Source organism: Chenopodium album, chromosome 5 (genome assembly GCF_948465745.1).
Source record: "Chenopodium album chromosome 5, dcCheAlbu1.1, whole genome shotgun sequence".
In the NCBI taxonomy this organism is placed as follows: Eukaryota; Viridiplantae; Streptophyta; class Magnoliopsida; order Caryophyllales; family Amaranthaceae; genus Chenopodium; species Chenopodium album.
In genome coordinates this window covers 37,875,379-37,898,013 of record NC_137838.1, presented here as the reverse complement: position 1 = coordinate 37,898,013, position 22,635 = coordinate 37,875,379, and the positions used below count along the sequence as shown (strand labels likewise).

The 22,635-nt window shown below is 38.8% G+C and overlaps 1 protein-coding gene across 1 annotated transcript; it reads left to right on the top strand.

The window, feature by feature from the left end:
* The first annotated feature begins 4,081 nt into the window (after positions 1-4,081).
* Positions 4,082-21,928, top strand: LOC145632835 (zinc finger BED domain-containing protein RICESLEEPER 2-like). The gene is made up of 4 exons (XM_081685167.1): positions 4,082-4,263; positions 4,738-5,028; positions 5,107-5,850; positions 21,898-21,928. The coding sequence occupies exons 1-4, from the start codon at positions 4,082-4,084 to the stop codon at positions 21,926-21,928; spliced, it is 1,248 nt and encodes a 415-aa protein (XP_081541293.1).
* Positions 21,929-22,635: the final 707 nt, after the last annotated feature.

Here is a 22,635-nt window from a genome sequence, read left to right as displayed (position 1 = left end):
TGCGTTCAAGATTGAACGTCTCTATCCCAGGGATATTGTCCTTATCCCTCTTCCGGACGGCATCCAGCATGGCCTTAGCGTGCTTCTGGACATCTGGCCAGCGGGGAGATTGATCTGCACCACAATCAATACGTGATGAGTGCGAAACTAAGGCAGCACCTATCTGTTGCCAACCGTCTGAGGATGACATCTGTTGGGAGTGGGATTTCACCCGTAAAGGCCACCCCAGCTCAAGCGGGGATTCAAAAGGGTTCTTACCTTCAGAGCCGGCCAAGCGGGAACCGCTTGCAGGCGTGGTGAACCCCGCGGCTGCTGAGGGGTTGACAAGATCAAGACACAGGCTGCCGCCTACCTTATCGAGTTGCCCCGCTATCCGCATCGTTTTAGCCCCGGCTGAGGCGCCAGGAGTTGACGTAGAGGCGGACTTTTTTATCTTGTTAAGAACGGATGGGGCCTCCTCTCTAGCCCGTTTGAGGTTCTTCTCAAACGATTTCCCAACTTCTCCCCCCTGTGAAAATAAACAAGTCAAGGTTAGTATCCGGGCAAGACAGTTTATAAAATAAACTTAAGAAAGGGTCAGGCGCTCAATACCTTGGCCCTGAGCTCGGCCGCAGCTTTCTCCGCAAGATCTTTATGGATGGTCGCAGAAGACCGCTTGGGAGTTTTCTCCGACTGCAACATGTTTAGTGCTTCTTCTGCAAAAAGAAAGAAATTGGTCAGAATCATAAATCAATTCCGATAGAAAAATACTACAGACGGTGTGAACTCAGGCGCATACGTTTGTTAAACATGTGCCCTAGCCCGCAGGCGGCTAGGAAACATTCATCCCTGAACCAGGCGCTCTTGGGAATCCAATTCTTAGGGACTTTTATTGTTTCCCCGGTTGACAGAGTTGCGTCTGTGAGGCCGAAAAAGTCTGCCTCGATTATTTTGTCAAAGTCTTCCTCTGGGATTCGGGGAAGAGCGCATTTCCTGCCCAACAAGTCAGGCTTCTTATTGTACAGACGGAATTCATAATTTTCCCGTCTGGTTGGGGCTGACATCAGGTAGAACCTGTGCTTCCAGCCATCGAACTTTGAGACCTTGTCCAAGGTCATCATGTATTGCAGCTGTGTGGTTAGAGTATACTACGCTCTCCAGCCGCCTGGGCTTCTGCTGAGGTAATGCATGCTTGCAAAAGCCTCCCAGCCGGGGTTAAGCCCTTGGAACTCGCAGGCGGCAACATACCCCAGAATGTTGGTCCAGGAGTTGGGGGTAAGTTGCCAGAGCCCAAGGCCGTAGCCTCTCAAAATTGCCTTCACCGCCTGGTGAAGGGGGAAGCGAAGGCCGGCTTTGAATGCCGCCTCATAACAGCCAAAATAGCTGTTGGCGTTCTCTTGATCATCCCCCCAAGCGATGGTGCCCAGCTCAGGCGGCACCCGGATCTTATACCCGTCTCCAAGCGGGTGCATTTTCTTAAAGTTCTCTAAGTTCTCCCCCATCTGGATTCAGTCCTTGGAGGAGACGTGGATGCTGAAGGGATCGTCCTTCTCACTCCACTTTTTCCTTTCTTCCTCCTCGCTATCCGGAAGAGGGGGAAAGTCATCGCTGCTCTCGGAGGTAGAGGCGGAGCTGTCGCTCTCCGTCTCCCCCTCGCTTTGGTCTATGGGGGCAGAGGCGGCCTCGTCGCCGCCTTGGTCGCACTCTTCCAAAAAAGAGTCTGCAGGGGTTGAAGGGGTGCGCGGAGGGGATCTCTCCAAAGCCGTCTGGTTTCCCTGAACAGACGTTTCTCCCTCAGGCATTTGGCCGCCTGAGCCTTCGCTTTTGTAATTCGGGTCCGTGGCCGTCTGCATTGTCCGAGCCATGGTGTCCTACACAGACACATAACTGGTCGGAATCCATGGCAAAGGGTGGTCCCAACACCCCGAGCCGGCACTCCCAGTCTTAGACTCAGCCGACCCTGGTGACCGGCTGGACTCTAACCTAGGTCGTGCCGTGTGTGTTGGTGATGCATCCATTTATTGCAAGAAATATGTACAAGAGGTGAAAAAAGAAAAGAGCTGAGAGAGACAGAGACGGTACCTTTTGAGTTTGTATCTGAGTGTAGGCGGGACCGGCTGTATTGCTGAAGAACGAGCTTTTTTGCTCACGTCTGACTCAAACAAGTGACTTCTGCTCTCTCGAAGTTTTTCTCTCAGAAATTTTCGTAAACGTACAAAATTATGAGGGTAAAACGGCTATATATAGAGGGTAAATTTGGGGGCATTTCCGTAATTTACCCAGAAGGTGAACATTTACTTTGTAACGGTAAAATTACCGCCAACCGGAGCGTGACATGTGTCACAGATGCCACGTGGCGTGCCACGTCACATCTGTGAGGGGCAAATGTTTAGGGTAATTTTACCCCGCCACGTGGTCCAATCAGAGGATGACACGTGTCAGCCTCAGGATGGCCCAAAGTGGACCAATCCCTGCTTGACACGTGTCACTCCAGATTAGAAGGGAAAAAAGGCGACCTTCAGGCCCAAATCCCGAGAATGCCGCAAAACGGCGCAGCCCACCAATGATTAGGGTTCAGTGACCTAATCAAGGGCACAACTCCCAAAGACCCTATAAATAGGGAGATACCCCTCATTTTGAGGGGAGAACGTTTTATCATTTAATACACTTGCATTCTCTTACATCAGACAAACACCTGAGCTTGGAATCCGAGCAGATACCCACCTAAATTTCCGTACTCTTTATTCCTCTTCAAGTTACTAAGTTGATCGTCGGAGGCAGAGCACCACCCAACCGGTGTCTCCGTTTGTTTTGCAGGTACAGCTCATCCCGGATCAGTCTTCGTGTTGTAACTCTCCCGAGGGACAAAAACACCCAAAACAGTTACTACCCTAGAATTTTGTGCTCTGATTGGCGACGCAATCAGAAGAAGGCACGTGTCCTGGGGAGGCGCTGTTTTGCGGCTTTCTCGGGATTTGGGCCTCTTAATGTAAGGAGACCCTTTACTCTCTTTTTCAGGTGCTCCTTTTTAGGGTTTCCACGTGTCATCTTCTCATGGGTACATGTGATGCCTTTAAATTTGGGCCACGTGTCTCTGGATTGGACCACGTATTGGGGGTAGGGGTGAAAGTAGTTTGGATAAAAACCGAAAACCGATCCAAACCGAACCGAACTAGAAATTCGATTCGGTTTTTTCGGTTTTCAGTTTGGATTCGGTTCCAAAATCCTAAAACCGAATTATTTCGGTTTGGATTCGGTTCTGGGTCCTAAAAAACCGAAAACTGAAATGTTTAAAGCCCATATAGATTCCAGCCCAATTCCCCTACATATATATAGCAAACCCTAATTTCCTCCTTTATTTTTCTGACATTCGCCCACCTTCACTCCTCAATTCCTCTACTTCCTCACCAAAACCCTTCATTTCCTTTACTCCGGCCACCGTATCTCACCACCGTATCTCACTCCGGCCACCGTATATTGTCTCCTTGGTCGAATATCAGTTCCTTTCTTCATATCTGGTGTTCGTAGACTTCGTACTCCCTCAAATCTGCGACGCGCCACCACCTTCTGTCGCCGCCACCTCTCTCAGTCACTTTAAGGTAAGGATTTTTTATTTACTCCTCTTTTCCTCTTTCACTTGTTTTTTTGAATCGGGAATTTGAATTATGTTCGAATTGGGAATTTTGAGTTATTTCTGGGTTATTAATTTATTATGTTCGAATTGTGAAATTGGGTTATTAATTTATCATGTTAGAATTAGGAATTTTGAGTTATTTCTAGGTTATTATGTTCGAAGTGATTCCATTCAAATTGGTGATGTTTTGTTCAATCTTTTTAGTGATGTTTCGTTTTGTTATGTTCAAATTGGTGAGTACTTATGTTATTTTTGATAGATTGATTATTTTATGAGCCTTATTTTTGTAGTATAATGATTAATTTTCTGTTTTTTGTTGGCTGTTGAAAATTTGAATTGTAAACTTGCTGGTTTTGTGTTGATATGCTGGTTGATATGTTGGTTTTTGTGTTAAATGACCCTATATATTAGTTTCTGTGTTGATATGCTGTTTTTTTTTTTTTGTCTTAAATCAGTATGTCCACAAATATGGGTGACGTTGAAGGAGGTGCTCCTATTAAGCAGCAATCCGATAATGATAAATCCAAACCAAAAAGGAAGAGAATGAAGGATCGCTCTAAAGTCTGGGAGCATTTTATCAAAGAAGAAACACCCACCGGAATGGAAGCACGTTGCAAATATTATGGTATGAGATACAAGTGTGGTACAAAGTGAAATGGCACTAGTCCATTAGATGCCAGAAGTACCTCTATAATGCTCCTAAAGATTCAAAACAAAGCTTATTGCCTTTCAAAAGTAAAGTTGAAAGTGGTGGTACTAGTGGGTTGTCTTAGGTGAAATATGATCCGGTTTTAATTAGAAAAGCTTTATCTTACATGGTTATAGTTGATGAATTGCCTTTTAAGTTTGTTGAGGGAGTAGGTTTTAAACATTTATGTAATGTTATGGAGCCTAGATTTCATGTTCCTTCAAGAATTACTGTGGCTAGAGATTGTTTTGAAACCTTTTTAACTGAAAAAAAGAAGCTGAAAATGGTATTAAAAAAGTGTAACTCAAGGGTTTCTTTAACAACTGATACATGGACATCTATTCAGCAAATTAATTTCATGTGCTTGGCTGTTCACTTTGTTGATAATGACTGGAAATTGCAAAAACGTATTCTGAATTTTTTGTCTTGTATCAAGTCATAAGGGTGAGGAAATAGGGAAAGAAATTGAGAAATGTTTGTTGGATTGGGAGCATGATAAAGTATTTTGCATAACTGTTGACAATTCTAGCTCAAATGATACCGCAATAGGATATATGAGAAGGAAAATAAATGATTGGAAAGCTGGGGTTCTTAAGGGTCGGTTCCTTCATATGCGTTGTGTTGCACATATTGTGAATTTGGTTGTTTTTGATGGATTGAAAATTGTAAATGAGTCTATTACTCGAGTGAGACAAGCTGTTAGATTCATCAAACAATCCCCTGCCAGGTTGTCAAAGTTTAAAAAATGTGTTTTGGATTAAAAAATCAACTCTAGAAAGTTGTTGTGTCTTGATGTGCCTACTAGGTGGAACTCCACCTATTTAATGTTGGATTCTGCTTTAGATCTTGAATTTGCTTTTGAGAGGTACTCTGAGGAAGACCCTCATCATGTGATTGAATTAAATGAAAGGGAATGGAAGGGTTGCCCTAATTTTGATGATTGGGAAACAGTGAGAAGGTTTTCTGAATTTTTAGAAGCCTTTTATGATCTTACCTTGCGTGTCTCTAGTTCTTTGCATGTGACTTCCAATTTATTTTTTCATGAATTGGTGAGTGTTTCTGTACTTTTAAAAGATTTGATTGCAAATGAGGATCCGGAGATGTGTCTTATGGCTAGTAAAATGAAGGACAAATATGACAAATATTGGGGTGATCCGGAGAAAATGAACATGCTGATTTTTATTGTTGTTGTGCTTGATCCTCGTTACAAGTTAGATTATGTTGAGTGGATGATATATGAAATTTATGATTCTTTGATTGCATCAGTTATGGTGAATAATTTTAAAGAGGCTTTGAATACTTTGTATGAGGAGTATCGTGTTTCTTCTAGTGATGTGAGTAGGGAGGAAGTGTCCTCATCAAGTAGGGATGATTCCCAATTTTCTCCCAAACACAAGAAGATTGAGGCTTTGAAAAGTAAGTATAAGAAACACAAGTGTGAAAAAGAAGGAGATGCAAAAATTGAGTTAGACAAGTATTTGGATGAGGAAACGGAGGAGGAATCTGAAAATTTTGATATTTTAGGGTGGTGGAAGTTTAATAGTGCTAGGTTTCTGATAAGTGACTTTTATGTCACTTTTAGGGTGTTTATTGAGTCGTATTCCGACTTATTTTCCAATAATTTCACCTTTTATATCCTTTATTTCTATTATTTTATTATTCTCGTCTTTTATCTTTATTTTGAGTATTTTTGTAATTTTCTATAGTTTTTAGTTTATTTTCGTGTTTTATTTTATTTTATTTTATTTCATTTAATTTTATTATTTCTTTAGTTTTAGCATTTTATTTTATTTTATTTTATTTTACTTTATTTATCTTATTTTATTTTACTTTATTTTTCTTTATTTTATTTATTTTATTTTATTTTTCATTTCACCCTCGTGTTTTTGGTTGTAGGTGTTCCGGGTTTCAAAGTCATGTTCGAGTTCAAAGTCCGAGATCCGAGGCACATGATTTGAGCCAACCCCTGCTGCCAGCTTAACCATCACCACACCATCCCTTAACCTCCACCACACAACTCCCCTGCTCCCAGCTCCTCAACACCACCAGCCCTCACAGCAAAGCTGCCCACTCACACCATCTCCATCACCAACAGCAACAGCAGCGACAACAACCATCAACAACACCAACAGCAACAGCAGCCTGCTGCCCTAATCATCACCCACGCAAACCACCTGCAACCACCACCTCTGCCACCATTTTAACCCCCGTCACACACTCACCAAACCACCACCAATCGCACCTTCAACAACACCTCTCAGCCCTCTCAAAACCGCAACCACCTGAACCACGCCCTTCCCCTGTTTTCACTCGCAACAACAACAATCATCAACCAATTCACCACTTCACCAATTCGCACCAATTAAACCACCCCTGCACCACCGTCACCTCCCAACCAACACCACCAAACCGCCAGCAATTACCACTTCTAACCAGCCCCCACAACAACCAATTAAACCAACAATAACCACCCAAATCACCACCAAGTTACTTACCTCATAGCCGCGCAACTCATACCATCTCAAGCTTCAATTCGCGGCCGCGCAGCCCTGTCAGAAAGCGCACACAATTGAGTCCAAAATCAGAGTCGAGGCAGAAGCTTTGCACGACCTCTGTGCGATGTCTGTGCGGGCGCGCAATTGTGGGTTAATCACGAGCTTTTCACGTGATTTTTATGAAAATCGGAGGGCCACGATTTGATGCTAGATGATAATGGATGCTTGCGATGGTGGTGATGATGGTTGCGTGATGATTGATGATGGGGTGTGGTGTGGCGTGAAGCAAGGGATTGCATCCCAATATTGAAGCAGCCAAAATTTCGAACAGGAGGAAATCGGGTTGCTGAGGGAATTGGGGATTTTGGGTTTTTTTATTTTCTTTTAATTTCATTTTATTTTTATTCCCTTTTTCTTTTTCCCTTTTTCTTTCTTTTGTTTTATTTTATTTTCTTTATTTTGTTTTCTTTTATTTATTTTATTTTATTTAGCCTTGTATATAAATACCCTTTTGGGGTTATTTTCTCTCAACTTTCACTTAACAATTAATTTACCCTAGATTAGATTAGATTAGTTTAGCTCTTTTATTTTCTCTCTCTTAGGGTTAGATTAGGAGTTTCTCTCTCTAGTTTAGGAGTAGTTTAGAGAGAGAAAGATTGGATTTTTCATGGAGTTTTTGGGATTTTGAAGAAGCAAATTTGTGGATTTTTCCTCTCATAAATTCAATGAGTCTTCCTAACTTTCTCTCACATTTATTGCTTTCATTTATTATTGTTTTTGCTTATTTATTTGTTTATTTGAGTAGATTATTTAGTTTAGTTGTTGATTCTTGCTTTTATTATTATTTTACCTTGTTTTCCTTGTTTTTGTTCACCATGTTAGTTTAGGTTTTGTTCTAGGGAAATGGATGAAGGTTATGTTAATTAATTTAATGATTGATTGTGGTTAGTATGAAATTGTTTCTTGATTATTGTGTATGGATGATGCTTTTATGGATTAGAATCTTTCTAGCTAATTGATTCTATGCTTTTAATTGTGTTTTCAATCAATTGTGCGAAAGTGAGTTGTTTGAGAGCCCTAAATTCCTCCATATCTTTGCTAGGCTAGTTGCACGAGAGTGAATTAGTTTAGTAGGATTATTAACATGTTTAATTGCGCGAGAGTGAGTTAAATGTGTAAATCGTCCTAATTGAGGTCATTTTCATCTAATTGTTTGATGTTGTTGAATGCATTGATGTAATTGGATTCCACTTTCCCTAGTTTTAGTTATTTGCTCTTAGTAGTGTTTAGTTGAACCTTTCTTTACCTCACAAGCTTTCCTAGTAGTCTAGTTAGCACAAATTGATACACTTAGTCCTTTTGGGTTCGACCCTTTACTTACCCCTATACTCGTATTAGGGTAATTTAGGTATTTTAAATTGTTAATTTGATTAGGGTTAGTAGACTAACGACATTACCTAATCCCTCGATCAAATTTTGCGCCGTTGCCGGGGACTAAGGCGTTCATTAGTTTGTGTTGATTAGATTAGCTAGGTTCTTGTATATAATTTGAATTTTGTTTGCTTTTCTTTGTTCTTTGTATAAAAATGGCATGCTTATCTTTTCCTCAATTTGATGGTGAACCCTTCTATGCTTACTTTGAAAGACTTGATGGTTTTCTTAGTTACCATGGGTGTTCTCTTAGTGATGCTTGTGGTATAGCTTATTGGGGCATGAATGAGTATACTAGGGGAATGGTTGAGGACATGAATAATGGTAGATTTTGTCATTTGTCTATGCATGATGCGTGGGATTTCTTCACATGGCTTGCTAAGGATTCTTTAGATAGAGAATCTCATGTTTCTTACTTTGATTCTCAATGCCAAGATTCTTTTAATTTTTGCATGAATTCTCTTGATACTTCTTATGTGCCTAGTGATAATCCAAGTATGCAAATTGACACCTTTCCCCCTTATGCTCATTTTGATGAGGTTTGTGCTAATTTTGATAATGTGCAATTTGACTTTGATCATGAACCTCAACCCAATAACATTGAAGCCCAAATTCTTTCTCAAATGCAATATCTCACCCAACAACTCCAAGAGCTTCAAGAGGAACAAAAATTGAGAGAAGTGAGGCTTGCCCAAGTGATGAGTGCTTTGGTTGATGTAAATGGATGTGAGGCACCTCATTTGGAGTGTGAGAGTGTTTTTGAGAATGATGTGGGCCAAGGGTGTGAAGTTGAGGGGAGGTTTTCTTGTGATGAGGGGATTTTTGAGGATTTTGATCCTTTTCATTCCCCATTTGAGCTTGAATGCCATCCTTCCCCTTATTTACCCCCTTTGAGAGCTTCCCTTGGTGAGGATGTGAGTGAGCCATCTTCAATTTTGAATGAGGGATATCATGAGGATGATGATGATGAGTTTGAGCAATCAAGAGAGATTGAGAGTCCCTTGAGTGATGGTGGAAGAGTTTCTAATGAAGAAAATATCGATTTTGAGGTTTCCAACCCCCTTCCCCATCTTGATGAGTCTACCTTGCATGTTTGTGACCCTTCTATCCATGAGTCTTTGGACTCATTTGAGGTTATAACTAGTGTGTTCATTGAATGTGTAACAAATCATTATAGCCTCTTGAAAGAGTTCATTGGCATTGCTTCATGGGAAAGGGGTGAATTTTAGAGAAACCTTTATCCTTTCATGCATGGTTTAGAGACTCTAGGCTTTGAGGATCTTGAGGGAGTTGTTGTTCATCGTTGTGATAGAGAGGAGGATGAGGTTGTTTCTATTGGAGAGTTTTTGTTTGAGGGAGATGTTCATGAGTGTTCTTTTGAGGATTCTATGATTGATTTTCATGCCCTCGTTGATGATGTGAGGCTTTGTGAGACCATTGTTTCTCCTCCCCTTCCTCATGTCCCTTTCTCAAGGAAATTTGACCACATCTCCTACTATCCCATGTTCCTCCCTTCTTTTGTCAAAGAGCCTATTGAGGACCCTCTCTTTTTTGATGAGACTTTTCCTTTTCATCCTCCTATTATTGAGGAAATGGGTGATTGTGCCACCCAAAAAGATTTTGAGGAGGTTTTGCCTTTTTATTCTTTTCCTTATTTTTCTTCTTCTTTCTCTTCTTATTTTCTTGATTTCTCTTTAGTTTTTTCTTCTTTCTTTTGGCATCTTCCTCCTCATTTACGTGCAATAATCTTGTTGCACGTCCTCCTCCCTTCATTTGCCTACTTGTTATCATATGAGATGTGTAGTAGTGCATTTGATAAGCTCTTGCGTTCGTTGCAATATTATTTACTAGAGCGGTCTCGCTTGGACGTTAAACAAGCCTTTCTCGGGAAGTAACCCGAGGTTTTTATTGCTTTCATTTTCTTTCCTTTTTAGATTAGATTTTCTCTCATGGAAATGTTTGTGTGCCTTTTGCTAGGTACATGGCTTGATATACTCTTATGCATTGGTTTGGATCAAGAACCAAGGAAGTTTGACGCCTATTTTTGCTAGCATAAGGAAATCGAGATTCAATTCAAGAGGAAATCGGCTTTGAAAGGTTAAATTGGTTCATTTGCGGGTAATTACACCCACCAATATCCGGTAATATCTTTCCTAGATCTTTCTCTAATGGTTGGTGACTCGTTGGACTTGTGTTGGTTTGTTGGATTGATTTCTTTCTTTTCCCCTCCCATGGATTATTTGGTTTATGTTTGAGTATATTGTCTCATTCAAGATTGGGGGAGGGTATCCTATCATGTTTGGTGGGATGTTGATTCATCTATGCCATGCACTTGAGTATATGCATTTTCATGTCTTTTCTTATATTTTGAAAATTCCAAAAAGATTTTTGTTTATTTTCAAGGTAATTTTGGCAAAATGTGTTTTGTTTGTTCTTATTTTGGAAATTTTGTTTTGGGACTTGAATCCTTGAATGTTTTTCTTCCTAAGTGGTAAATGTATGCACGGTTTGAGAGTGTCATTGGTTGACTCTAGGATACTATATGCTAAGGTAGCCAGTTTAAGAACTTTTAGGGTGTCCATGAAGCCTTAGTTCACGGGAATGTGGTAAGATGGAGTTGCTCTCTATAGTGGATTTGAAACCCTTGGTTGGTATTTGTTTGGTTATAATCCCTTGTGAGCTTCATTTGTTCTAGCCTTCATCACCTTGTTGAGCGGCTATTTAGGATCCTTGACTATGCATGTCTTAATCCTTGTTTTGACCTCTAGCTCCCAAGATCGTGACCGAGCCTCTCTAGGGGAGGAAAAGGGCACCTTTTCTCATTTTTCTTTATCTTCTTTTTATTTTGTTACAAATTTGATTTTCTATTTTGCATCAACCTACTTATTAACCAATTTGAGCCTAATGTTTCCCGCTCTTGTTTAAACCGCATTACAAACCCAATGGCCTATGTTTACCAACCCTTTTAGTTAGTGAAGCATAGGCATGTGAGGTTTGAGTTTTGAGAGTGTTGATCATGAGCAAGAAAACTTTGTGAATTGGTTTAAGTACGGTATTTGAAAGTTGAGCTTGAAAAGAATATGCAAAAAGTTCGAGAAGAAAGATGCAATTCAAGAATATCAAATGAAGTTTCAAGAAAAAGCCGTCCATGGTTAGAAAAAGGCAAGGACACATAAAAAAAAATAAATAAAAAAATAAAAAAAAATAAAAAGAAACAAATAAACACAAATAATATATTTTAGTTTGGTTTCGTTTTCTTCCCTTGTTTAAGAATTGAGGACAATGCTTCGTTCAAGCTTGGGGGGGGGGAGCGTTCCTTCATTTTTTTTGTATATATTGTGTGTTAGTGTTGAGTAAGCTTGTGGGAGATGGCATTATTGGTATTTTTGTTTGATATTTTGCGATTTCTTGAGTTTGTTTTTGAGAGTAGGCCACTCTTTTGCTTCACTTAGGAAATATCACCAAAATTTTTAAATTTTTACCCCGCTTTAACCCTTAGCCTTACGTTACAACCCAATAAAAGACCCTTAGACTTTAGTGGGGTTAAGTCAAAGAACGGTGGAGGGAGATAGACTTCAAACCTATGGAGAGAGTATGCATAGTTGAGATGTCGGGATAACCTTCTCAAAGTTTTTCATTTCTTTATCTTTTTCCGATTCCTTCGTGGAATCCTGAGAAGCTAGCTTAAGGGTTGATTTGAAGCTAGTGGAGAGAACGCGGCCCGATTGGTTGGGGCTAGGGTGGATTGAGTCCTCATTAGTTCTCTATGCTTAGCATATGTTATGTTTCAATCAACCATTGACATCTTAGAACGTGCATACATTTGTCTATTTAGAAAGGTTCGCATTCATTGGTGTTTGTTCCTATCTCTTGTCCAAATATGAAATTGTGTTTTCTTTCTTTTTTTTATGTTTCTTTTTCTTTTCTTTTTTTTTATTGCCGTGCCTTGGTTTTTATTTAGAGTTGTGGGTTAAACTCTTAGGACACCCTCACGAGAGCACACTCGTCCTCTAGGGCGATCTAGGGGTTTAAAGGGCTTGTCATTAGTTGCTAAAAGTGACAGTGATTCCTACGAAAGTGAGTTAGTGTACATTCTTGTCTCCTTTAGTGTTCTAGCTTTGCTTGAATAAATCATTCTCCTTCTCCCGTGTTTCATGTTAATTTGCTCGAGGACGAGCAAAAGGTAAGCTTGGGGGAGTTTGATAAGTGACTTTTATGTCACTTTTAGGGTGTTTATTGAGTCGTATTCCGACTAATTTTCCAATAATTTCACCTTTTATATCCTTTATTTCTATTATTTTATTATTCTCGTCTTTTATCTTTATTTTGAGTATTTTTGTAATTTTCTATAGTTTTTAGTTTATTTTCGTGTTTTATTTTATTTTATTTTATTTCATTTAATTTTATTATTTCTTTAGTTTTAGCATTTTATTTTATTTTATTTTATTTTACTTTATTTATCTTATTTTATTTTACTTTATTTTTCTTTATTTTCTTTATTTTATTTTATTTTTCATTTCACCCTCGTGTTTTTGGTTGTAGGTGTTCCGGGTTTCAAAGTCATGTTCGAGTTCAAAGTCCGAGATCCGAGGCACATGATTTGAGCCAACCCCTGCTGCCAGCTTAACCATCACCACACCATCCCTTAACCTCCACCACACAACTCCCCTGCTCCCAGCTCCTCAACACCACCAGCCCTCACAGCAAAGCTGCCCACTCACACCATCTCCATCACCAACAGCAACAGCAGCGACAACAACCATCAACAACACCAACAGCAACAGCAGCCTGCTGCCCTAATCATCACCCACGCAAACCACCTGCAACCACCACCTCTGCCACCATTTTAACCCCCGTCACACACTCACCAAACCACCACCAATCGCACCTTCAACACCACCTCTCAGCCCTCTCAAAACCGCAACCACCTGAACCACGCCCTTCCCCTGTTTTCACTCGCAACAACAACAATCATCAACCAATTCACCACTTCACCAATTCGCACCAATTAAACCACCCCTGCACCACCGTCACCTCCCAACCAACACCACCAAACCGCCAGCAATTACCACTTCTAACCAGCCCCCACAACAACCAATTAAACCAACAATAACCACCCAAATCACCACCAAGTTACTTACCTCATAGCCGCGCAACTCATACCATCTCAAGCCCCAATTCGCGGCCGCGCAGCCCTGTCAGAAAGCGCACACAATTGAGTCCAAAATCAGAGTCGAGGCAGAAGCTTTGCGCGACCTCTGTGCGATGTCTGTGCGGGCGCGCAATTGTGGGTTAATCACGAGCTTTTCACGTGATTTTTATGAAAATCGGAGGGCCACGATTTGATGCTAGATGATAATGGATGCTTGCGATGGTGGTGATGATGGTTGCGTGATGATTGATGATGGGGTGTGGTGTGGCGTGAAGCAGGGGATTGCATCCCAATATTGAAGCAGCCAAAATTTCGAACAGGAGGAAATCGGGTTGCTGAGGGAATTGGGGATTTTGGGTTTTTTTATTTTCTTTTAATTTCATTTTATTTTTATTCCCTTTTTCTTTTTCCCTTTTTCTTTCTTTTGTTTTATTTTATTTTCTTTATTTTGTTTTCTTTTATTTATTTTATTTTATTTAGCCTTGTATATAAATACCCTTTTGGGGTTATTTTCTCTCAACTTTCACTTAACAATTAATTTACCCTAGATTAGATTAGATTAGTTTAGCTCTTTTATTTTCTCTCTCTTAGGGTTAGATTAGGAGTTTCTCTCTCTAGTTTAGGAGTAGTTTAGAGAGAGAAAGATTGGATTTTTCATGGAGTTTTTGGGATTTTGAAGAAGCAAATTTGTGGATTTTTCCTCTCATAAATTCAATGAGTCTTCCTAACTTTCTCTCACATTTATTGCTTTCATTTATTATTGTTTTTGCTTATTTATTTGTTTATTTGAGTAGATTATTTAGTTTAGTTGTTGATTCTTGCTTTTATTATTATTTTACCTTGTTTTCCTTGTTTTTGTTCACCATGTTAGTTTAGGTTTTGTTCTAGGGAAATGGATGAAGGTTATGTTAATTAATTTAATGATTGATTGTGGTTAGTATGAAATTGTTTCTTGATTATTGTGTATGGATGATGCTTTTATGGATTAGAATCTTTCTAGCTAATTGATTCTATGCTTTTAATTGTGTTTTCAATCAATTGTGCGAAAGTGAGTTGTTTGAGAGCCCTAAATTCCTCCATATCTTTGCTAGGCTAGTTGCACGAGAGTGAATTAGTTTAGTAGGATTATTAACATGTTTAATTGCGCGAGAGTGAGTTAAATGTGTAAATTGTCCTAATTGAGGTCATTTTCATCTAATTGTTTGATGTTGTTGAATGCATTGATGTAATTGGATTCCACTTTCCCTAGTTTTAGTTATTTGCTCTTAGTAGTGTTTAGTTGAACCTTTCTTTACCTCACAAGCTTTCCTAGTAGTCTAGTTAGCACAAATTGATACACTTAGTCCTTTTGGGTTCGACCCTTTACTTACCCCTATACTCGTATTAGGGTAGTTTAGGTATTTTAAATTGTTAATTTGATTAGGGTTAGTAGACTAACGACATTACCTAATCCCTCGATCAAATTTTGGCGCCGTTGCCGGGGACTAAGGCGTTCATTAGTTTGTGTTGATTAGATTAGCTAGGTTCTTGTATATAATTTGAATTTTGTTTGCTTTTCTTTGTTCTTTGTATAAAAATGGCATGCTTATCTTTTCCTCAATTTGATGGTGAACCCTTCTATGCTTACTTTGAAAGACTTGATGGTTTTCTTAGTTACCATGGGTGTTCTCTTAGTGATGCTTGTGGTATAGCTTATTGGGGCATGAATGAGTATACTAGGGGAATGGTTGAGGACATGAATAATGGTAGATTTTGTCATTTGTCTATGCATGATGCGTGGGATTTCTTCACATGGCTTGCTAAGGATTCTTTAGATAGAGAATCTCATGTTTCTTACTTTGATTCTCAATGCCAAGATTCTTTTAATTTTTGCATGAATTCTCTTGATACTTCTTATGTGCCTAGTGATAATCCAAGTATGCAAATTGACACCTTTCCCCCTTATGCTCATTTTGATGAGGTTTGTGCTAATTTTGATAATGTGCAATTTGACTTTGATCATGAACCTCAACCCAATAACATTGAAGCCCAAATTCTTTCTCAAATGCAATATCTCACCCAACAACTCCAAGAGCTTCAAGAGGAACAAAAATTGAGAGAAGTGAGGCTTGCCCAAGTGATGAGTGCTTTGGTTGATGTAAATGGATGTGAGGCACCTCATTTGGAGTGTGAGAGTGTTTTTGAGAATGATGTGGGCCAAGGGTGTGAAGTTGAGGGGAGGTTTTCTTGTGATGAGGGGATTTTTGAGGATTTTGATCCTTTTCATTCCCCATTTGAGCTTGAATGCCATCCTTCCCCTTATTTACCCCCTTTGAGAGCTTCCCTTGGTGAGGATGTGAGTGAGCCATCTTCAATTTTGAATGAGGGATATCATGAGGATGATGATGATGAGTTTGAGCAATCAAGAGAGATTGAGAGTCCCTTGAGTGATGGTGGAAGAGTTTCTAATGAAGAAAATATCGATTTTGAGGTTTCCAACCCCCTTCCCCATCTTGATGAGTCTACCTTGCATGTTTGTGACCCTTCTATCCATGAGTCTTTGGACTCATTTGAGGTTATAACTAGTGTGTTCATTGAAGGTGTAACAAATCATTATAGCCTCTTGAAAGAGTTCATTGGCATTGCTTCATGGGAAAGGGATGAATTTGAGAGAAACCTTTATCCTTTCATGCATGGTTTAGAGACTCTAGGCTTTGAGGATCTTGAGGGAGTTGTTGTTCATCGTTGTGATAGAGAGGAGGATGAGGTTGTTTCTATTGGAGAGTTTTTGTTTGAGGGAGATGTGAGTCATGAGTGTTCTTTTGAGGATTCTATGATTGATTTTCATGCCCTCGTTGATGATGTGAGGCTTTGTGAGACCATTGTTTCTCCTCCCCTTCCTCATGTCCCTTTCTCAAGGAAATTTGACCACATCTCCTACTATCCCATGTTCCTCCCTTCTTTTGTCAAAGAGCCTATTGAGGACCCTCTCTTTTTTGATGAGACTTTTCCTTTTCATCCTCCTATTATTGAGGAAATGGGTGATTGTGCCACCCAAAAAGATTTTGAGGAGGTTTTGCCTTTTTATTCTTTTCCTTATTTTTCTTCTTCTTTCTCTTCTTATTTTCTTGATTTCTCTTTAGTTTTTTCTTCTTTCTTTTGGCATCTTCCTCCTCATTTACGTGCAATAATCTTGTTGCACGTCCTCCTCCCTTCATTTGCCTACTTGTTATCATATGAGATGTGTAGTAGTGCATTTGATAAGCTCTTGCGTTCGTTGCAATATTATTTACTAGAGCGGTCTCGCTTGGACGTTAAACAAGCCTTTCTCGGGAAGTAACCCGAGGTTTTTATTGCTTTCATTTTCTTTCCTTTTTAGATTAGATTTTCTCTCATGGAAATGTTTGTGTGCCTTTTGCTAGGTACATGGCTTGATATACTCTTATGCATTGGTTTGGATCAAGAACCAAGGAAGTTTGACGCCTATTTTTGCTAGCATAAGGAAATCGAGATTCAATTCAAGAGGAAATCGGCTTTGAAAGGTTAAATTGGTTCATTTGCGGGTAATTACACCCACCAATATCCGTTAATATCTTTCCTAGATCTTTCTCTAATGGTTGGTGACTCGTTGGACTTGTGTTGGTTTGTTGGATTGATTTCTTTCTTTTCCCCTCCCATGGATTATTTGGTTTATGTTTGAGTATATTGTCTCATTCAAGATTGGGGGAGGGTATCCTATCATGTTTGGTGGGATGTTGATTCATCTATGCCATGCACTTGAGTATATGCATTTTCATGTCTTTTCTTATTTTTTGAAAATTCCAAAAAGATTTTTGTTTATTTTCAAGGTAATTTTGGCAAAATGTGTTTTGTTTGTTCTTATTTTGGAAATTTTGTTTTGGGACTTGAATCCTTGAATGTTTTTCTTCCTAAGTGGTAAATGTATGCACGGTTTGAGAGTGTCATTGGTTGACTCTAGGATACTATATGCTAAGGTAGCCAGTTTAAGAACTTTTAGGGGTCCATGAAGCCTTAGTTCACGGGAATGTGGTAAGATGGAGTTGCTCTCTATAGTGGATTTGAAACCCTTGGTTGGTATTTGTTTGGTTATAATCCCTTGTGAGCTTCATTTGTTCTAGCCTTCATCACCTTGTTGAGCGGCTATTTAGGATCCTTGACTATGCATGTCTTAATCCTTGTTTTGACCTCTAGCTCCCAAGATCGTGACCGAGCCTCTCTAGGGGAGGAAAAGGGCACCTTTTCTCATTTTTCTTTATCTTCTTTTTATTTTGTTACAAATTTGATTTTCTATTTTGCATCAACCTACTTATTAACCAATTTGAGCCTAATGTTTCCCGCTCTTGTTTAAACCGCATTACAAACCCAATGGCCTATGTTTACCAACCCTTTTAGTTAGTGAAGCATAGGCATGTGAGGTTTGAGTTTTGAGAGTGTTGATCATGAGCAAGAAAACTTTGTGAATTGGTTTAAGTACGGTATTTGAAAGTTGAGCTTGAAAAGAATATGCAAAAAGTTCGAGAAGAAAGATGCAATTCAAGAATATCAAATGAAGTTTCAAGAAAAAGCCGTCCATGGTTAGAAAAAGGCAAGGACACATAAAAAAAAAATAAATAAAAAAATAAAAAAAATAAAAAGAAACAAATAAACACAAATAATATATTTTAGTTTGGTTTCGTTTTCTTCCCTTGTTTAAGAATTGAGGACAATGCTTCGTTCAAGCTTGGGGGGGGGGGAGCGTTCCTTCATTTTTTTTGTATATATTGTGTGTTAGTGTTGAGTAAGCTTGTGGGAGATGGCATTATTGGTATTTTTGTTTGATATTTTGCGATTTCTTGAGTTTGTTTTTGAGAGTAGGCCACTCTTTTGCTTCACTTAGGAAATATCACCAAAATTTTTAAATTTTTACCCCGCTTTAACCCTTAGCCTTACGTTACAACCCAATAAAAGACCCTTAGACTTTAGTGGGGTTAAGTCAAAGAACGGTGGAGGGAGATAGACTTCAAACCTATGGAGAGAGTATGCATAGTTGAGATGTCGGGATAACCTTCTCAAAGTTTTTCATTTCTTTATCTTTTTCCGATTCCTTCGTGGAATCCTGAGAAGCTAGCTTAAGGGTTGATTTGAAGCTAGTGGAGAGAACGCGGCCCGATTGGTTGGGGCTAGGGTGGATTGAGTCCTCATTAGTTCTCTATGCTTAGCATATGTTATGTTTCAATCAACCATTGACATCTTAGAACGTGCATACATTTGTCTATTTAGAAAGGTTCGCATTCATTGGTGTTTGTTCCTATCTCTTGTCCAAATATGAAATTGTGTTTTCTTTCTTTTTTTTATGTTTCTTTTTCTTTTCTTTTTTTTTATTGCCGTGCCTTGGTTTTTATTTAGAGTTGTGGGTTAAACTCTTAGGACACCCTCACGAGAGCACACTCGTCCTCTAGGGCGATCTAGGGGTTTAAAGGGCTTGTCATTAGTTGCTAAAAGTGACAGTGATTCCTACGAAAGTGAGTTAGTGTACATTCTTGTCTCCTTTAGTGTTCTAGCTTTGCTTGAATAAATCATTCTCCTTCTCCCGTGTTTCATGTTAATTTGCTCGAGGACGAGCAAAAGGTAAGCTTGGGGGAGTTTGATAAGTGACTTTTATGTCACTTTTAGGGTGTTTATTGAGTCGTATTCCGACTAATTTTCCAATAATTTCACCTTTTATATCCTTTATTTCTATTATTTTATTATTCTCGTCTTTTATCTTTATTTTGAGTATTTTTGTAATTTTCTATAGTTTTTAGTTTATTTTCGTGTTTTATTTTATTTTATTTTATTTCATTTAATTTTATTATTTCTTTAGTTTTAGCATTTTATTTTATTTTATTTTATTTTACTTTATTTATCTTATTTTATTTTACTTTATTTTACTTTATTTTCTTTATTTTATTTTATTTTTCATTTCACCCTCGTGTTTTTGGTTGTAGGTGTTCCGGGTTTCAAAGTCATGTTCGAGTTCAAAGTCCGAGATCCGAGGCACATGATTTGAGCCAACCCCTGCTGCCAGCTTAACCATCACCACACCATCCCTTAACCTCCACCACACAACTCCCCTGCTCCCAGCTCCTCAACACCACCAGCCCTCACAGCAAAGCTGCCCACTCACACCATCTCCATCACCAACAGCAACAGCAGCGACAACAACCATCAACAACACCAACAGCAACAGCAGCCTGCTGCCCTAATCATCACCCACGCAAACCACCTGCAACCACCACCTCTGCCACCATTTTAACCCCCGTCACACACTCACCAAACCACCACCAATCGCACCTTCAACACCACCTCTCAGCCCTCTCAAAACCGCAACCACCTGAACCACGCCCTTCCCCTGTTTTCACTCGCAACAACAACAATCATCAACCAATTCACCACTTCACCAATTCGCACCAATTAAACCACCCCTGCACCACCGTCACCTCCCAACCAACACCACCAAACCGCCAGCAATTACCACTTCTAACCAGCCCCCACAACAACCAATTAAACCAACAACAACCACCCAAATCACCACCAAGTTACTTACCTCATAGCCGCGCAACTCATACCATCTCAAGCCCCAATTCGCGGCCGCGCAGCCCTGTCAGAAAGCGCACACAATTGAGTCCAAAATCAGAGTCGAGGCAGAAGCTTTGCGCGACCTCTGTGCGATGTCTGTGCGGGCGCGCAATTGTGGGTTAATCACGAGCTTTTCACGTGATTTTTATGAAAATCGGAGGGCCACGATTTGATGCTAGATGATAATGGATGCTTGCGATGGTGGTGATGATGGTTGCGTGATGATTGATGATGGGGTGTGGTGTGGCGTGAAGCAGGGGATTGCATCCCAATATTGAAGCAGCCAAAATTTCGAACAGGAGGAAATCGGGTTGCTGAGGGAATTGGGGATTTTGGGTTTTTTTATTTTCTTTTAATTTCATTTTATTTTTATTCCCTTTTTCTTTTTCCCTTTTTCTTTCTTTTGTTTTATTTTATTTTCTTTATTTTTTTTTCTTTTATTTTTTTTATTTTATTTAGCCTTGTATATAAATACCCTTTTGGGGTTATTTTCTCTCAACTTTCACTTAACAATTAATTTACCCTAGATTAGATTAGATTAGTTTAGCTCTTTTATTTTCTCTCTCTTAGGGTTAGATTAGGAGTTTCTCTCTCTAGTTTAGGAGTAGTTTAGAGAGAGAAAGATTGGATTTTTCATGGAGTTTTTGGGATTTTGAAGAAGCAAATTTGTGGATTTTTCCTCTCATAAATTCAATGAGTCTTCCTAACTTTCTCTCACATTTATTGCTTTCATTTATTATTGTTTTTGCTTATTTATTTGTTTATTTGAGTAGATTATTTAGTTTAGTTGTTGATTCTTGCTTTTATTATTATTTTACCTTGTTTTCCTTGTTTTTGTTCACCATGTTAGTTTAGGTTTTGTTCTAGGGAAATGGATGAAGGTTATGTTAATTAATTTAATGATTGATTGTGGTTAGTATGAAATTGTTTCTTGATTATTGTGTATGGATGATGCTTTTATGGATTAGAATCTTTCTAGCTAATTGATTCTATGCTTTTAATTGTGTTTTCAATCAATTGTGCGAAAGTGAGTTGTTTGAGAGCCCTAAATTCCTCCATATCTTTGCTAGGCTAGTTGCACGAGAGTGAATTAGTTTAGTAGGATTATTAACATGTTTAATTGCGCGAGAGTGAGTTAAATGTGTAAATCGTCCTAATTGAGGTCATTTTCATCTAATTGTTTGATGTTGTTGAATGCATTGATGTAATTGGATTCCACTTTCCCTAGTTTTAGTTATTTGCTCTTAGTAGTGTTTAGTTGAACCTTTCTTTACCTCACAAGCTTTCCTAGTAGTCTAGTTAGCACAAATTGATACACTTAGTCCTTTTGGGTTCGACCCTTTACTTACCCCTATACTCGTATTAGGGTAGTTTAGGTATTTTAAATTGTTAATTTGATTAGGGTTAGTAGACTAACGACATTAACTAATCCCTCGATCAGTTTCCTACAATGGGGAAAATGGCGCGTAATATACTTGTTGTCCCTATCTCAACAGTAGCCTCTGAGAGTGCATTCAGCATTGGCGGTAGGGTTCTAGGCCCATTTAGGAGCTCCTTAACTCCGAGGGTCGTTGAAGGCCTTGTTTGTGCTAAAAATTGGCTACGTTCTTCTCCATTTCCTAATGTTGAAGAGTGTTTGTAGGAATTTGAAGACCTTGAAGAAGGTAATATAAAACAACAATTATCATATGTTTTTTTTTTCATTATGTCATATATATTATGTAACTTGTTTATTTTTTGAATGTTAGACTTGAAGAATATGACAATTAATGATCCAATCAACCCAGACTTGGTTGAGCTTGATTGAATGCATGAAGAGTAGGTTGCCAAGAAGAAGAAGCTACTGCCAGATTTGAATGAAGCTGCTGCCAATCTGCCATGACTCTCATGTTGTTTTTAGTCTTTGCTTGTTGATTTTTAGCTTGATTGAGGGACTGTCATTTTATGTTTAAGACTATAGTTGTGTGTCTGACTGTATGTAATTTTATTTTGGCTGGACAAACTTTTTTTTTAATTATGTTGTTTCCTAAATTTGGTATGCTTATAGACTTAAGTGTTGTAATTCATGACATTAATTATGGTGGTGGAAGCTTTGTCTAAAAATTTATGTTTTGTTCAGGAACAGGTACAAAAATTAGGTCTTTAAAAGGCCCAAAACTATTTGTCCAATAACAGCCTTAAGGCCCAAAACTACAGCCCAAAGAAATTCGGTTCGGTTTGGATTCAATATCCAAAACCAAATTATTTCGATTTGGATTGGATTGGATTGAATCCAAATTCGGTTTGGATTCGGTTTCAAAAATCCAAAATCAAAATAATTCAGTTTGGATTCGATTTGGGGTATAATCTAATCCGAATACCGAACTTTCACCCCTAATTGGGGGTATTTTTACCCTAAACACTATGTTTTATATGGATCACTTTTATGTATAAAATGGGTAACAATCTGCGCCTACAAAGGGTAACGTTTTTGTATAAAAAGGATAACATCTATGCGTCTGAGCATACAAAAGGGTAACATTTGTGCGTACTAAAGATCACCTTTATGCATAAAAAGGGTAACATTTGTGCATTCAAAGGGTAACTTTTTTGCATACAACCTAAATTTTCTCAAGTCTAATTCGTGTTAATTTTTATCAATTATGGATTGATTATAAAA

Excerpts from the sequence above, each read along its gene's own strand:
- LOC145632835 (XM_081685167.1), top strand. The coding sequence starts at position 4,082 with ATGGGTGACGTTGAAGGAGGTGCTCCTATTAAGCAGCAATCCGATAAT. Across the intron at positions 4,264-4,737 it reads AGATACAAGTGTGGTACAAA|TCATAAGGGTGAGGAAATAG; the intron begins GTGAAATGGCAC and ends TCTTGTATCAAG. Across the intron at positions 5,851-21,897 it reads TGGAAGTTTAATAGTGCTAG|CTTGATTGAGGGACTGTCAT; the intron begins GTTTCTGATAAG and ends GTTGATTTTTAG.